The following is an 18,224-nucleotide window of genomic DNA, read 5'->3' as shown; positions in this document are numbered from 1 at the left end:
GAAAAAGATGGGCACTGGGCAAGACTGTTGCACATCAAACTATGATTGCACATCAAACTATGATCCTGTTCTGCCTGGCACTCTTGACTCTCTTCTTCTTGTTATTGACAACCCCAAATCAATACCTGTTTATTTTCTGTTCTTCTATTTGCAAGGATTTGAAAAAGGTCACAGCACACACACACACACACACACACACACACACACACACACACACACACACACACAGATGTGTAAATGTTGCTACAGAGAGAACTGTATAAAGGTCACTTCAGTAGTTCAGAGGGAGCTATGTAAAGGTCACAACAGAGAGAGCTATGTAAAGGTCACTACAGAGAGAGAGAGAGAGAGAGAGAGAGAGAGAGAGAGAGAGAGAGGTCACTACAGAGAGAGCTTTGCAAAGGTCACTACAGCGAGAGCTTTGCAAAGGTCACTGCAGAGGGAGCTATGTAAAGGTCACTACAGAAAGAGCAAAGGTCACTACAGAGAGAGCTGTGTATATGTCACTACAAAGGGAGCTGTGTAAAGGTCACTACAGAGAGAGAGAGAGAGAGAGAGAGAGAGAGAGAGAGAGAGAGAGAGAGCTATATAAAGGTCACTACAGAGGGAGCTATGTAAAGGTCACTGCAAAGGTCACTACAGAGGGAGCTATGTAAAGGTCACTGCAGAGGGAAGTATGTAAAGGTCACTACAGAGACAGCTGTGTAAAGGTCACTGCAGAGGGAAGTATGTAAAGGTCACTACAGAGAGAGCTGTGTAAAGGTCACTGCAGAGGGAAGTATGTAAAAGTAACTGCAGAGGGAGCTGTGTAAAGGTCACTGCAGAAGGAGCTGTGTAAAGGTCACTGCAGAGGGAGCTCTGCAAATGTCACTGCAGAGGGAGCTGTGTAAAAGTCACTGCAGAGGGAAGTATGTAAAGGTCACTACAGAGACAGCTGTGTAAAGGCCATTGCAGAGGGAAGTATGTAAAGGTCACAAGAGAGAGCTGTGTAAAGTTCACTGTAGAGGGAAGTATGTAAAAGTAACTGCAGAGAGATCTGTGGAAGGGTCACTGCAAAGGGAAGCATGTAAAGGTCACTGAAGAGGGAGCTGTGTAAAGGTCACTGCAGAGGGAAGCATGTAAAGGTCACTGCAGAGGGAGCTGTGTAAAGGTCACTGCAGAGGGAAGCATGTAAAGGTCACTGCAGAGGGAGCTGTGTAAAGGTCACTAAGGAAGGAGCTGTGTATCACTACAGAAGGAGCTGTGTAAAGGTCACTGCAGAGGGAGCTGTGTAAAGGTCACTAAGGAAGGAGCTGTGTATCACTACAGAAGGAGCTGTGTAAAGGTCACTACAGAAGGAGCTGTGTAAAGGTCACAAAGTCACTACAGAGAGCTGTGTAAAGGTCACTACAGAGAGAGAGAGTGTGTGAGAGAGGTAGAGCTGTGTAAATGTCACTGCAGAGGGAGCTATGTAAAGGTCAATACAGAGAGAACTGTGTAAAGGTCACTACAGAGAGAGAGAGTGTGTGAGAGAGGTAGAGCTGTGTAAATGTCACTGCAGAGGGAGCTATGTAAAGGTCAATACAGAGAGAACTGTGTAAAGGTCACAACAGAGAGAGAGCGAGAGCGAGAGAGAGAGAGAGAGAGAGAGAGAGAGATGTGTTACGATCACTGAAGAGGGGTCTATGTAAAAGTCACAACAGAGAGAGCTGTGTAAAGATCATCATAAAGTAGAGGGAGCTGTGCAAAGGTTACTACAGAGGGAGCTGTATAAAGGTCACTACAGAAAGAGATGTGTGAAGGTCACTACAGATGAAGCTGTGCAAAGGTCACTACAGAGAGAGGTATGTAAAGGTCACTACAGAGAGAGGTATGTAAAGGTCACTACAGAGAGGTGTGTAAAGGTCACTACAGAGGAAGCTGTGTAAAGGTCACTACAGAGAGCTGTGTAAAGCCTAAAGGTCACAACAGAGAGAGAGAGAGAGAGCTGTGTAGAGGTCACTACAGATGGAGCTGTGTAAAGCCTTAAGGTCACTAGTGGGAGCTATGTAAAGGTCACTACAGAGAGAAGATGACCGAAAGACAGTACCAGACACTGCAAGAAATGACAGAAAGACAGTAACAGACACTGCAAGAAATGACAGAAAGACAGGAACAGACACTGCAGGAGATGACAGAAAGACAGGAACAGACACTGCAGGAGATGACAGAAAGACAGGAACAGACACTGCAGGAGATGACAGAAACACAGGAACAGACACTGCAGGAGATGACAGAAAGACAGGAACAGACACTGCAGGAGATGACAGAGAGACAGGAACAGACACTGCAGGAGATGACAGAGAGACAGGAACAGACACTGCAGGAGATGACAGAGAGACAGGAACAGACACTGCAGGAGATGACAGAAAGACAGGAACAGACACTGCAGGAGATGACAGAGGGACAGGAACAGACACTGCAGGAGATGGCAGAGAGACAGACACTGCAGGAGATGACAGAAAGACAGGAACAGACACTGCAGGAAATGACAGAAAGACAGGAAGAGACACAGCAGGAGATGACAGAGAGACAGGAACAGACACTGCAGGAGATGACAGAGAGACAGGAACAGACACTGCAGGAGATGACAGAAAGACAGGAACAGACACTGCAGGAGATGACAGAAAGACAGGAACAGACACTGCAGGAGATGACAGAAACACAGGAACCGACACTGCAGATGACAGAAAGACAGTAACAGACACTGCAGGAGATGACAGAAAGACAGGAACAGACACTGCAGGAGATGACAGAAAGACAGGAACAGACACTGCAGGAGATGACAGAAAGACAGGAACAGACACTGCAAGAAATGACAGAAAGACAGTAACAGACACTGCAAGAAATGACAGAAAGACAGGAACAGACACTGCAGGAGATGACAGAGAGACAGGAACAGACACTGCAGGAGATGACAGAAAGACAGGAACAGACACTGCAGGAGATGACAGAAAGACAGGAACAGACACTGCAGGAGATGACAGAGAGACAGGAACAGACACTGCAGGAGATGACAGAGAGACAGGAACAGACACTGCAGGAGATGGCAGAGAGACAGGAACAGACACTGCAGGAGATGGCAGACAGACAGGAACAGACACTGCAGGAGATGACAGACAGACAGTAACAGACACCGCAGGAGATGACATAAAGACACCAGCAGACATAGGAGAACAGCAGGAAACTAGCACCTTTCAAAACATGTCTACTGTCTACGTTGCTGCCCCACACTGTGCCTAAACTTTCCCAGAATGGCAGAATCCAGAAGAGGAAGAAGAAGTAAAGAAGCAGAAGACAAAGAAGAAGAGAATGAAAAAGAAAAAAGAAGATGAAGAAGAAGAAGAGGAGGAGGAAGCGGAAGAAGAAGAGGCATTAAAGAAGATACATAAGAAGAAGATGAAACAGAAAAAGAAGCAGCAGAAGCAGACATGATGATGAAGAAGAAGATGAAAAAAGGAGAAGGCTGGGAAGAAGATGGAGTACAATGGAAAGAAGAAGAAGACAGGGAAAGAATGAACAAAGAAGAAGACAAGAATATGAGGTAGAGGAAGACAATGAAGCAGAGAATAAGAAAGAAAGAAATAGAATGGGGATAGGTGGAAAGAGAAGATGAAAGAGAAGAAGAAAGAGGAGGAGGCTGAGATAAGAAAAAGAGAAGGATGAGTAGATAAAGGAGGAGGAGGAGGAGAAGAAAGAGTTGAAAGAAGAAGAGGAAAATGGGACGAAGGGATGGTGAAGATGAAGAAGAAGAAGAATGGGAAGAAGAAAGAAGAAGAAGGTGGAGGAGAAGATGATGATGATAATGTGGAGGAAGAAGATCAAAACAAGAAGGAAAAAAAAAAAAAAAAGAAAGAAAGAAAGAAAGAACGAAAATAGATCAAGTGGACAACAAGGGTGGGAGATGGAGGAGGGGCAGGAGGAGGGGAGGGAAACAGAGGGAGGGGCAGGAAACAGAGGGAGTGGCAGAGGAGAGAGAGACAGAGAGAGCAGAAGTCACTCTGAGATGTAATTGTACATACAGAGGTCAATGGCAGAAAAGTGCTAGCACTAGCAGCAGACAGACCCAGGCAGACAGCAGAGGTATGCTGGAAATGCTAAGGGGCCATTGTTCTGTGTGTGTGTGTGTGTGTGCACCCTCCTCCTCCTTCCCCCTGCTGTTATGTATGCTGATCCCCATAAAGACAATTTGTCTTTTGTGTGTGTGTGTGTGTGTGTGTGTGTGTGTGTGTGTACTTGCTCTGTCCCTGCAGACCTTGTGGGCAGCAAGTCAAGCCACCTATGGCACTCCTCCCTGATACAGAAGATAACCCAGAAAACTGGATGTAATGCAAGAAACTCTGAACATGAAAAGAGGGCTGCCTGAAAAAAAGAATGTAAAACTTCTGTTAAAAAATTAACCTTATGTTAAAAAATTAAACCTGTGTGCATGCATATATGCAAGCATTCGTTCGTTCTTCAGTTTAACGTCTTTTCACTGTAAGGCAGTATCTTCAATGGGGGACACAGAGAGCTAGTGGGGGCATGGGGGGAGGGGGGGAGGAGGCAATGTCTTGACCTAGATATACACACGCCTCTGCTCTTCTGGGGAAAGGAAGAAATACAAAACTTCATGGATGAAAATGTTGTCTACGTAAGCATAAAAGTGACAATAATATGCAAGCATGTGTGTGTGAGTGTGTGTGTGTGTGTGTGTGTGTGTGTGTGTGTGTGTGTGTGTGTGTGTGTGTGTGTGTGTGTGCATGTTTGTAAATCAGCTCATGTGTGTGTGTGTGTGTGTGTGTGTGTGTGTGTGTGTGACGCACATGTGCAACAATGTGCATGTGCACTGAAGTGAAGAAAGCCATTGACCAGCTTACACTGTTACACTGCCAAGGAAAACATCAGGACCTGAAGGCAGTATCTTCAATGGGGGACACAGAGAGCCAGTGGGGGCATAGGGGGAAGAGGCAATGTCTTGACCTAGATATACACACGCCTCTGCTCTTCTGGGGAAAGGAAGAAATACAAAACTTCATGGATGAAAATGTTGTCTACGTAAGCATAAAAGTGACAATAATATGCAAGCATGTGTGTGTGTGAGTGTGTGTGTGAGTGTGTGTGTGTGTGTGTGTGTGTGTGTGTGTGTGTGTGTGTGTGTGTGTGTGTGTGTGTGTGTAAATCAGCTCATGTGTGTGTGTGTGTGTGTGTGTGTGTGTGTGTGTGACGCACATGTGCAACAATGTGCATGTGCACTGAAGTGAAGAAAGCCATTGACCAGCTTACACTGTTACACTGCCAAGGAAAACATCAGGACCTGAAGGCAGTATCTTCAATGGAGGACACAGAGAGCTAGTGGGGGCATAGGGGGAGGAGGCAATGTCTTGACCTAGATATACACACGCCTCTGCTCTTCTGGGGAAAGGAAGAAATACAAAACTTCATGGATGAAAATGTTGTCTTCGTAAGCATAAAAGTGACAACGTGCAGTGCTTTGTGTCTTAAACCATCGAAGCAAAACAAGAATGGAAATATACTGTCAGTTATCAAGAAAATGTAAAAAAAGAAAAGAAAACAAAATCATGTTTTCATTAAAAGAGGTGCTTCTTCAGAATCTTCCACTGGTGTCTGACGAGATGATACGCTCTCTTCTGTATTGTTCTAAAACGTTTTTAAATGATCTTGAACAATATCTTACAGATAAACAATGCATGCCCTGAATGTTGAGCTTTTGCTTAATTGAGATATGTTAATCAGTTACATAAAACTTTTATATTATCATATATGCCGATGATATATAATTATACTTTCAAACAAGAATAAAGGGTTTCAGAATGCTTCAAACATTTCACATTCTTATTGTTGTAAAATGAAACTTGCAGTAAGCCCAACAAAACAAAAATTATGATATTTGGTCGAAGCAGATGTTGCTGTTTTTGTTTTTTTATTGCTTTCTTTATCTACTCCATCATGTGGAGTGATGGCTTAGAGGTAATGCGTCCACCTAAGAAGCGAGGAGAGCGTGCTGGTTCGAATCACGGCTCAGCCGTTGATATTTTCTCCCCCTCCACTAGACCTTGAGTGGTGGTCTGGGCGCTAGTCATTTGGATGAGATGATAAACCGAGGTCCCGTGTGCAGCATGCACTTTGTGCACTTAAAAGAACCCATGGCAACAAAAGGGTTGTTCCTGGCAAAATTCTATAGAAAAGTCCACTTCGATAGGAAAAACAAATAAAACTGCACGCAGGAAAAAATACAAAAAAATGGGTGGCGCTGGGGAGAGCAGCCCGAATTTCACACAGAGAAATCTGTTGTGATAAAACGAAATACAAATACAAATATCTGTATTATTTCAGTGGCGTACACCCACACCAGTCATTCTGATTTCCGTTTACACAACTACACCAGTGTTGGTCTGCTGCAGTTTAAGTGTCAGTACTCCTCAGGGAACTATTGATGTAAGGTTGCCAGGTGGTCATAGCAGGTTTAAATACATTTTCAAATATGGAGGTGAAGCACTTGAAATTTTTTTTAAATTCTTTTTTTTACAACTTTCACATAATCTAGAATTAGTGTGACTAAGAATGGTAGTTTTGTAAAAAGCAAGAAAAGTACATATAAGGCCACTAACTTGATCTGATCTGCACAACTAAACAAATTCAATAAATTCTTGCATAATGTGGATTTGACTGTTTGTCGGAGAGGGAATTTGTTAAGATATTAAAGCATGTATCAATATTTGAGATTCTTTAGAAAAGATTTTGTTATTCACTGGAGAAATGAACTAGATGCATATATTAGATGTTTGTTCAATCTTTTTTTTTTTTTTCAAAATAGGCTTACAGCAGAGAAATTCATGTCTTGTTTACCAGATGTTTATGTTTTTGTATTTATCCAAATTCACTACAGCAACCACAAGCTACCACCTGAAATTGGACAATATAACATACCATGAGGTGAAAGATTATGCCCTGAATGTAATTTGTCAGTGACTAGAGATTAATCTTGTTTCATTAAGGACTATGCTCATTACAGCAATTCATCATGAGAATTGTCCCTTAATGTTTTCTTCATCCAAAGTCATGATATCATCTTATAGACTGTTTTCTTCAAATTTTAGAAAACTTTTGCTTTCAAGTTTAAAATTAATAAAGACAGCAAATGTCTCTTAGATTTAGAAGGATAATAACTTTGAAATTACAATAAGTCCAGCTTAGTAGAACTACAATCACAGACTATTCGGTTGTGAAGGTGGTTTTATCATTACTTTCTTTGTAATATTCTGCAACATTTTTATAGTTTAGTTTTACATGCTTTAAATGTGTGCATGTGTTTTGAGAAATAAACAGGGTAATGTGGTCATATTATCAAAAGAGCATGCATTAGTTATAAGTTGCATTTCTATTGTCATGCTGTAAAAAGCTCTTTCACAGTTTGGTGCTACCATAACTCACAACAGATGGTTTGCTTGTTTGACTTTCAGCACCCAACATCTAAAAGCCAACTATCTTCATCCATCATCAAAAACAAACAAACACAGCAACAGAAAATTGTCCCAGATTCTTTGGCCTCATAACGATCTGTTCTGAGCTTTTCTACCTTCCATGCCCATCATGCCCATGTCAAAAGACTTGAGTGTTAGAAGGTTCATGGGGACCGTTGGAAGGATGTAGTCTGATCTCTGCTCCTGGGGTAGAACCCATTTAGCCTGGCTCCATGACAAAGTGAATCATATCAACCATTACTGGAAACTACCAAATCAATCAACAACATTGTAGGGACTCCTCTGGTGGGTGACCTGATAGGTTCCTATCGACTAACAGCACTGAGACTGCAACATAGTAAGCCTGGCTGTGGGTTTGTGTAGGGAACTGGAGATGAGCAGTGAGGGGATCATGCCACTGAAATGACACTAAGATCAGACAGAAAAACAACAACAACAACAACAGGCAGCTAAAACAAAGATCCTCATATACAGAATGTTCTGTCATCCCTTCTATTTGGATGTGAGCTATGGACACCCTAAAGTAAGCACTTCAGCCAAGTGGAGCAGTTCCACTTCCGGTCACACTGCAAGATAACAAGCATCTCATGAGAACACTGTATGCCAAAGAAGGAAATCCTGAGACATGCAGGTATTGCTGAAATTAAGGCACTTGTTATTGAGTCATGACTTAGCTTGACAGGACATGCAGTGAGAATGAAGGACAACAGAATCCTGAAGAAAGACATATGGGAAGAGATCTTGTGGGGGGCCAGTACAAGGACATGTCAGAAGTCTCACTATAGTTTGCCTCATTTCAGTGGTAGCTGGCAAACCTGCTGCACACCACAGAGCTTGGACAGCAGAAGTGCATCAGGGAGCCCAGAAACTGGAGACCAAATATCCTCTTCAGCTGGACATTAATTGACAGGACTAGCCCAAACACATGTAAGCAATCTTTGAAGATCTAATGATGCAAAAAATTGTCCATTTGTATGTATACACATTGACATGGAACTGTGCATGAATGACAGGAAATTTTCTTTCTAAAATTACGTTTAAGTAACATACTTAACGTGACCTACTAGTGCAGACTCCTGCAGGGGTCTGATTCCTGTCCTGTGCAAACTACTACCCGCCAATGCGGAGAAAACGAAAGTAGCTACGGCCGATAACCTGTTGTTGTTTTTTTGGAGGGGGAGGGGGCATGGGGGTGGGGGGGGGGGGTTGTATTTCCTTTTTCACCTTTTCTTTTTTTGTCCAATAAAGAAAGCTACATGGAAGGCACTTGAGCCACCCTCCCCAAAAAAGTCTAGAAAAGAAAGCAAATATGTGTGCTCCATGGCTTGCATGCAACTGAGGGCATGACGAAAAAAAAAAAAAAAAAGAGAAAAAAAAGAAAGAAAAGAGAGACAGGCCTGAAAACGACAACTATGGCACGTCCTCCCTGCGATGGGTTGTGTTTCAGAGGAAACAGGCTGCAATCACACCTTCAGTGACATAAACATCTTTGTCAGTTTTGACAAACAACAACAATAATGAGATTTTTGTATCTGCATGTGCCGTGGATGCATATGTGTGTGTGTGTGAGAGTTGCAATATGTAGGAAGAATAATGTGCAATATGCAGGATGAATGTACAATGGAATATGTCTAATGCTAACGTCCATATTCTAAATATATTTCTGTTTAATAATTATGATGTAATAATTAATTGCAATGTTTTTAAAAGCGAATATGTGAAATGCTTTTATTTGAGAACATATGTTTATTACTCTTGTTTAATCAAGTTATCCGCGCGTGTGGGGTGGGGTGGGGGGGTGCGGGTGTGTGCTGATTATCTGGTTGTGGTTTTCCGCAATTCATCTTTATTCTTATCTTATCTGTCTATTATAATCAATGTGCAGTATAGTAGGCTATGTTTATAATTATATTCAAATAATGTTTCTTAATTCTTTCTGTTTTTACATTAAGAATACTAGTTATTACCTGCAGTGTGTGGATATATGTATGAAACGATGTATGTGATTTTTTTTATATTTGTATCTTCGTAATATTTGTAGGGGCTGTTGTTGGCTTTTACAGTTATGGTCCCCATGTTGTTTACTTGTCTATGTTTTGATAATGCACCTGACCAAATTTCTCCAGTTGGAGATAATAAAGTTATTCTTATCTTATCTTATCTTGTGTTTGTGTGTGTGTGTGGGGGTGGGGGGGGTGGGTGGGGGCGGAGATGTGTGTGTATGTGTGTGTGTGTGTGTGCGCTCAAGCATGTGTGTGTTCTGCACATACTGATTTCATGCACAGAAACTCATTAACTTAAACGCAATGTGAAAACAGCAGACAAGAGCGACACAAACACAGAAGTACACAAAAACACACAGCACAGCCCATTCAGTGACACTGGATAGAACTGGCAGACCATGGCCAGAGGAAGGGCCACAACCAGACCATGGCCAGAAGAAGAGCCACAACCACAGACCACGGCCAAAGGAAGAGCCACAAACACAGACCATGGCCAGAGGAAGAGCCACAAACACAGACCATGGCCAGAGGAAGAGCCACAACCTCAGACCATGGCCAGAGGAAGGCCCACAACCACAGACCATGGCCAGAGGAAGGGCCACAAACACAGACCATGGCCAGAGGAAGGGCCACAACCACAGACCATGGCCAGAGGAAGGGCCACAACCACAGACTATGGCCAGAGGAAGGCCCACAACCACGGACCAAGGCCAAAGGAAGGGCCACAAACACTGACAATGGCCAGAGGAAGGGCCACAACCACAGACCATGGCCAGAGGAAGGGCCACAACCACAGACCAAGGCCAAAGGAAGAGCCACAAACACATACCATGGCCAGAGGAAGAGCCACAAACACAGACCATGGCCAGAGGAAGGGCTACAACCACAGACCATGGCCAGAGGAAGGGCCACAACCACAGACCAAGGCCAAAGGAAAGGTCACAACCACTGACAATGGCCAGAGGAAGAGCCACAAACACAGACCATGGCCAGAGGAAGGGCCACAACCACAGACCATGGCCAGAGGAAGGGCCAAAACCACAGACCAAGGCCAAAGGAAGAGCCACAAACCAGACCATGGCTAGAGGAAGAGCCACAAACACAGACCATGGCCAGAGGAAGGGCCACAACCACAGACCATGGCCAGAGGAAGGGCCACAACCACAGACCAAGGCCAAAGGAAGGCCCACAACAGCCACAGACCTTGGCCAGAAGAAGGGCCACAACCACAGACCATGGCCAGAGGAAGGGCCACAACCACAGACTATGGCCAGAGGAAGGCCCACAACCACGGACCAAGGCCAAAGGAAGGGCCACAAACACTGACAATGGCAAGAGAAAGGGCTACAACCACATAGCATGGCCAGAGGAAGGGCTACAACCACATAGCATGGCCAGAGGAAGGACCACAACCACATGCATGGCCAAAGGAAGGGTTACAACCACATAGCATGGCCAGAGAAAGGGCCACAACCACAGACCATGGCCAGAGGAAGGGCCACAACCACCCACTTACCTTCAAATTTTCTGCATGGGTCAGGCTCCTCTTCATCTGGTTGTGTCGGCGCTGAGAAGCGCTGTGTTCCATAACATTCTCCAGGAAAGTCAGTAGGTCTCGAACTACAGTTGTGCTGGGCAGCAGTTCCAGTGCCTGCAACCACCACACATTTCATGGGTTACTCTTGTGGAGGCACTGTCTCTCTCAATCACCTGTGCATGCATACACATATGAACAAACACACATACACACATGCCTGCATGTGTACACATGCAAACACCAAAACATAGGACTATGAAAGATGGAAAGGGAAGAAAGAGGACTATGAAGGTTGCTGAGGGGAGATATGGGAACAATGATGGTAAGGGAAGGAGAGATGGGGACGGTGATGGTTGGGGAGGTGGGAGGAGAGGTAGGGACAATAAAGGTGGGGAGATAGAAATCATAAAGGCTAATAAAAGGAGAGACAGAAATGATGATGGATAGGGAGGGGAGAGACAGAAATGATGATGGTTGGGGACGGGAGAGACAGAGATGATGATGGTTGGGGACGGGAGAGACAGAAATGATGATGGATGTAGAGGGTAGAGACAGAGATGATGATGGATAGGGAGGGGAAAGACAGAGATGATGATGGTTGGGGACGGGAGAGACAGAGATGATGTGATAGGGAGGGGAAAGACAGAGATGATGATGGTTGGGGAGGGGAGAGACAGAGATGATGATGGTTGGGGAGGGGAGAGACAGAGATGATGATGGATAGGGAGGGGAGAGACAGAGATGATGATGGTTGGTGAGGGGAGAGACAGAGATGATGATGGATAGGGAGGGGAGAGACAGAGATGATGATGGTTGGGGAGGGGAGAGACAGAGATGATGATGGTTGGGGAGGGGAGAGACAGAGATGATGATGGTTGGGGAGGGGAGAGACAGAGATGATGATGGTTGGGGAGGGGAGAGACAGAGATGATGATGGATAGGGAGGGGAGAGACAGAGATGATGATGGTTGGTGAGGGGGGAGACAGAGATGATGATGGTTGGGGAGGGGGGAGACAGAGATGATGATGGATACGGAGGGGGGAGACAGAGATGATGATGGATACGGAGGGGGGAGACAGAGATGATGATGGTTGGGGAGGGGAGAGATAGGGATGGTGAAGGTTGCAGAGGGATGATATAAAGATAATGAAGGTTGCAGAGGGATGATATAAAGATAATGAAGGTTGCAGAGGGATGATATAAAGATAATGAAGGTTGCAGAGGGATGATATAAAGATAACAAAGGTTGGGGAGGGGAGAGATTGGGATAATGAAAGTTGGGTAGGACAGAGATAGTATGACAAGACTATGAAGGTTGGGGATGGAAGAGATGACGATGAAGCAGAGGGGAGCTAGGGTGTGTGTGTGTGTGGGGGGGGGGTATTCTGACCTTAGGCACATCAATCTTGTGGGCATGGTCCTCCAAGAGTTTGAGGGCGGCACTGCTGTTGGTCTTGGTACTGATCACCTCCCCTGGTGCCAGGCCTAGCAATGACATGTCTGGCGTCTGCAGGTACATCTTCAGCAGGTACAGGTACACCTGTCACACACCAACAAGTGCTACATACACCTTTTTTAAATCTGAGTTGAGATATTGTGTCTTATCATAAAGATGCTAATTCTACTGTTTAAGTGATGTTTCTATGCCTGTAATTACTGCTTCTTTGCCTGTAACTGATGCTTCTTATGCCTTATTTGCTTAACCTTGGTTGTGTGTTTTACAACTTGCTGTTGTTTTACATTGACTTCACTGCATTAGTTGTTTCCATAATGTGTTCAAGTATATGCATGCAAATAAAGAGTGTATGTGTATGTGTGTGTGTGTGTGTGTGGGGGGGGGGTGTCTGCATGCGCATGCATGCGAATGCATGTATGTGTGTGTGTGTGCATGTGTTAAATAGTGGAAAGGTGATATCTTTATTGGGCTTCATTTGCTATAACCCTGTTGTGTGTGATTTTGTTGAAAATGTTGAAAGCCAAATTTTACAAACATGCTTTTGTTATCTGTATATATCACAGACTTCACCACGCTTAATTTCTCTTTCTGATAATAAATTTATTCTGATTCTGATCTTGAGCAAGCACATAATAATTATACATTTGCTAAACACTAATACATAATAATAATTTTTAAAAAAGAAGTAATAGTACACCTGTTACACATTCTACATGCATCTTGAGCAGGTACAGGTATACCTGTAACATATTCCTATGTACGTCTTCAGAAGGAACAAGTGCTCCTCTTAGACAGAAGCACAAACCTACATATACCTCCAGCAGAAGAGGTTCACCTGTTACACACCCCAATGTACATCTTCAGCAGTTAGAGGCACATCTTCTTCTTCTTCTGCGTTCACTCGTATGCACACGAGTGGGCTTTTACGTGTATGACTGTTTTTACCCCGCCATGTAGGCAGCCATACTCCTTTTTCGGGGGTGTGCATACTGGGTATGTTCTTGTTTCCATAACCCACTGAACGCTGACATAGATTACAGGATCTTTAACGTGCGTATTTGATCTTCTGCTTGCATATACACACGAAGGGGGTTCAGGCACTAGCAGGTCTGCACATATGTTGACCTGGGAGATCGTAAAAATCTCCACCCTTTACCCACCAGGCGCCGTCACTGTGATTCGAACCCGGGACCCTCAGACTGACAGTCCAATGCTTTAACCACTCGGCTATTGCGCCCGTCAGAGGCACATCAAATACACACACCTACAAACATGTTCTGCAAATATCAATAGATCTCACACAATGCAGCCATACAGAATTTATTTTCTTTATCCATTTTAGCACATAACTCATGCATGCATCTGTGCATGTTTGTGTGTGAAGTAAAACAGTGAAATGAAAAACTGAAGGGTGAACATAGGAGATGAAATCACTTACATCTCTGTTTTCTTCCTTCTCTGCATCATAGTGGGTTTCACAATACCTGTTCAAACATATAGACATACCATGTACACTAACATACACCTCACATGAAAATGAAACAAATATTGAAATAAAACTTGTACCTGTTACATACAACATGCTAAACTACGCACACTAGGAAGAGGCAAAACATACTACACTGAATTGATACTAACCCACTACCAGACTGACATTAAAATTCTTATTCATTACCACACTGACATAATATCAACCCGCTGCCACACTGACTAATACTAGTTCACTACCACAATGACAAATATTACTCCACTGCCAGGCTGGCATTGTATCAGTTGGCTACCACAATGACATAATTCAAATATCAATATACTGCCAGACTAACATTGTACTAATTCACTACCTCAATGACAAATATTAATCCACTGCCAGACTGACATTACACTAATTCACTACCTCAATGACAAATATTAATTCACTGCCAGACTGACATTACACTAATTCACTACCACAATGACAAATATCAATCCACTGTCAGACTGACATTATTCTAATTCACTAGCACAACACCATAATATTAATCCACTGCCAGGCTGAGTACAATGAGGCACAGGAGAGGGCCAAGTCCACAAGCCTGATGTCAGTCTTCAGCAAGCAGGTCTCAGATGGCAAGGCCATGTGTGGTGGACAGACTAAATTATAAGGCCAACCGGCAACTGGAACTTGCACTATCAGAGGTATGTGCCTCAGCTACAGAGATGAATGCTAAAGAGACCTATCTCTGCTGCCACAGCACATACGCACAACACAAAGCTACACCACAGCACATACAACACAAAGCTACATCACAGCACATACACACAACACAAAGCTACGTCACAGCACATACACACAACACAAAGCTACGTCACAGCACATACACACAACACAAAGCTACAAGCTACATCACAGCACATACACACAACACAAAGCTACGTCACAGCACATACACACAACACAAAGCTACGTCACAGCACATACACACAACACAAAGCTACACCACAGCACATACACACAACACAAAGCTACACCACAGCACATACAACACAAAGCTACATCACAGCACATACACACAACACAAAGCTACATCACAGCACATACACACAACACAAAGCTACGTCACAGCACATACACACAACACAAAGCTACACCACAGCACATACACACAACACAAAGCTACATCACAGCACATACACGCAACACAAAGCTACACCACAGCACATACACACAACACAAAGCTACGTCACAGCACATACACACAACACAAAGCTACACCACAGCACATACACACAACACAAAGCTACACCACACCACATACACACAACACAAAGCTACATCACAGCACATACACACAACACAAAGCTACACCAAAGCATATGCTTACAACATGAAGCCACACCACAGCACATACACACAACACGAAACTACACCACAGCACATACACACAACACAAAGCTACACCACAGCACATACACACAACACAAAGCTACACCACACCACATACACATGTAAAAAAACATGACTCAGCACTGTTCTGACTGGAAATCAACTGGCAGAAAGGATCAAGCAAGCTGAGGTGGAACGACCCACACAGATGGTCAAGACAGTAGATTCAGAAGGCTGGGACTGCTGCCTATAAAGCTCCATCCACTTTCTGACACGATGTTTGCAACAGACATTGCCACTTCAGAACTGGCCAGATCAGCCATCACAGATAATCTGCAGGCACAAATGTGGAAGTCAAAGAGGATGTGTAATTCTTTTTTTCAAATTTTTTTTCTAGCATATCTTATGACATATGCACAACACGGTCACAAAGCTGTGACACAAATTCCTGGACATCAATGAATAATAATAATAAAAAAAATAATATGAAGAAATAAGTGCTCACTCTTCAGCCAGTTTGCTGTCCCCCAAGCGATGAACGTAAATGGCCAACGCCTGTTCATGGCGACCAAGGCGACCCAGCAAGATGGCTCTCTCCTCATGGAAACCTGAAACAATCAACACAGTCCTGCATCACTCACATCACCACATTTGATGAACATTACAAGAAAGCAAAAAACAAACCAAAAAAAACAACAACAAAAATAAGAACTCGCTCAGCTTTGTCAAAAGACTGGATGAAACATCAAAAAGATATGGTACAGAAATTGTTGATGGCCAGTCACAACACTACTATCACTGCTGTTAAGAAAAAAAAAACCCAACCAAAGCTGGCTTGGCCACTGAACAAACAAGACTCAATGGCCTTTCTAAAACAATCCTCCAAGGAACTGCTGAGGGAGGGAGATGGAAGGGAAGACTGAAAAAATAGACTGACAACATTGCAGCATGGTCAGGAAAACCATCGGCAGAGACCTAGGCTCTGACACACAACTGACAGACTTAGAAGTTAGAGGAATCTGGTGAACAGTTCTTTTGTGCGGTGCCCACATGACTCTTCACAGAGTTGAGGAAGAAGAAGAAGAAAGGATACCTGTCGTTGGCTGACAAAAAGGAGTCAGTAACAACACAGGCTCAATGCCCCCCTTTCACTTTAATTTGGTCTGATTATCCATTCTTTTCAAAATTTACTTATTCATGTTATTATTCTTGATTACTACTTCATTTTTGCAACTTTGTTGTAGCATTTTAATTCTGAACATAGCATTCTGAAGCTTGGTGAAGCATGATACGCTCAAAACATAGCAGCTGGCAGACCTGAAAGACTGAGCATTTATCCATGTGAGTGTTTGCATAAACCTCTTTTCAAGCAATTCCTCTTTTTTTCTCTTTTTTTTGGGGGGGAGGGGGGGGGGGAGGGGGTTCAGTGTCCAATTATCAACTGGAAATGTAGCTGATTAATAGAATTTCACCTACAACTATCAAATAGTCTTATATCAGATTTACTACAAACTCTCACAACAGAAAAAATACCAATAAAACAAAAGCAATGATTCAATTCTTTCAAGTGAAACTTGAGTACAGTTAAAATATTTCAAGTCAAAAGGAAGTGTAGTAAAGTGTCTGTACATGCAACTGCAAGTAAATAAACAGCAAAACGAATAAAATTAACATTAATATATCAAGGAATCACATATGTGTTAGTTCTATGTATGATGTAAATCCTAAAAAAAAAATATCATACCTTCTGCTTTGCACTTCTACAAATGAAAGATACATGTACTTGGAGGCCATGTATTTAGTCAGATAGTGATCCCAATATCTTAGTAAATTTATATAATTCTTTGCATTAAAATTTTATAAACATTATTAACTTATTTATCTCTGATATCAGAACTTTAAAGAAAAAAGTTCATTGTGCTAAAATATTTTCAAAAGATGATATATTCATAAACATATATTTTGTATATCAGGGGAGGAAAGAGGCAGAATGGTTGAGGCTTTTTATCTGCCAAAACAATGTCTGTGAGGGTCTGGGTTTGAATCTGGGTCTTGCCCTTTCTCCAACACTTGACTGGAAAATCAAACTTAGTGTCTTGTCATTTGGATGAGATGATAAACAGAGGCCTGTGTGCAGCATGCACTTAGTGCATGTGAAAAGAACCCATGGCAACATGAGTGCTGCCCTCTGGCAAAATTCTGTAGAAGAAATCCACATCTGTCAGGTACAATAATCTGAGCAAGCAGAAAAAAGAAGAAGAAAAAAAAACGGGATCTATTTCTTTGGTAACACATTGGCCCCCAGGAGGGTTGCCCAAATTCTGCAAAGAGAAGTCTGTTGTGGCAAAGAAATACACCAATACCAATAATACTTTATCGAAGAGTGTTTTTAATGCTAACTGAAGCAGAACATGTTCAGAGACAGAGATGCACCAACACAACCATACATGAGCAGACAGGAGAACAGCGTACCATCCAGAGGGAAGCGTGTCAAGAGTCGCTCAGGGACGTAGTGCTGGGAGGTGTGCAGGAAGTGAACCAGCATGTCTCGCTTCTCTCGCAGCTCCCCCTCCTCCTCTCTCCCCCACGCATCATCTGTCTGACCTGCATCAAGTGATTTCATCTCATATGTTCACCCTTCAGCTTTTCTTTTCATTGTTTACGCTCACACACAGACATGCACAGACACTCACCTCACTGTAGCATTGGTTTTTATCATTATTTTACAAAATATGTCTGTATTCTTTTTTTTTTTTTACATTGAAATATTACAGTAAACACATAGGAAGAGATGTAGATAAAGATACATACACAGCTGAACTTTTTTCTTAGGGGTGAAGAAAAGAAAAAACAAAATCATGG

At 43.1% G+C, this 18,224-nt stretch overlaps 1 protein-coding gene across 1 annotated transcript in view; it reads right to left on the bottom strand.

The window, feature by feature from the left end:
- LOC143295807 (vam6/Vps39-like protein) overlaps positions 1 to 18,224 on the bottom strand; it is a 66,937-nt gene that overhangs the window by 19,388 nt on the left and 29,325 nt on the right. Inside the window, exons 19-23 of the mRNA XM_076607438.1 lie at positions 17,835 to 17,966; positions 15,868 to 15,970; positions 13,938 to 13,983; positions 12,434 to 12,583; positions 11,022 to 11,156 (exon numbers count right to left, since the gene is read on the bottom strand). Of these exons, the coding sequence (XP_076463553.1) occupies positions 11,022 to 11,156; positions 12,434 to 12,583; positions 13,938 to 13,983; positions 15,868 to 15,970; positions 17,835 to 17,966 (566 nt within the window). The remainder of the gene's footprint in view (positions 1 to 11,021; positions 11,157 to 12,433; positions 12,584 to 13,937; positions 13,984 to 15,867; positions 15,971 to 17,834; positions 17,967 to 18,224) is intronic.

The sequence above is a fragment of the Babylonia areolata genome, chromosome 21 (assembly GCF_041734735.1).
Source record: "Babylonia areolata isolate BAREFJ2019XMU chromosome 21, ASM4173473v1, whole genome shotgun sequence".
Classification (NCBI taxonomy): domain Eukaryota; kingdom Metazoa; phylum Mollusca; class Gastropoda; order Neogastropoda; family Buccinidae; genus Babylonia; species Babylonia areolata.
Note: the sequence above shows the minus strand (reverse complement) of the source record. Positions and strands in the feature narration are given on the sequence as shown.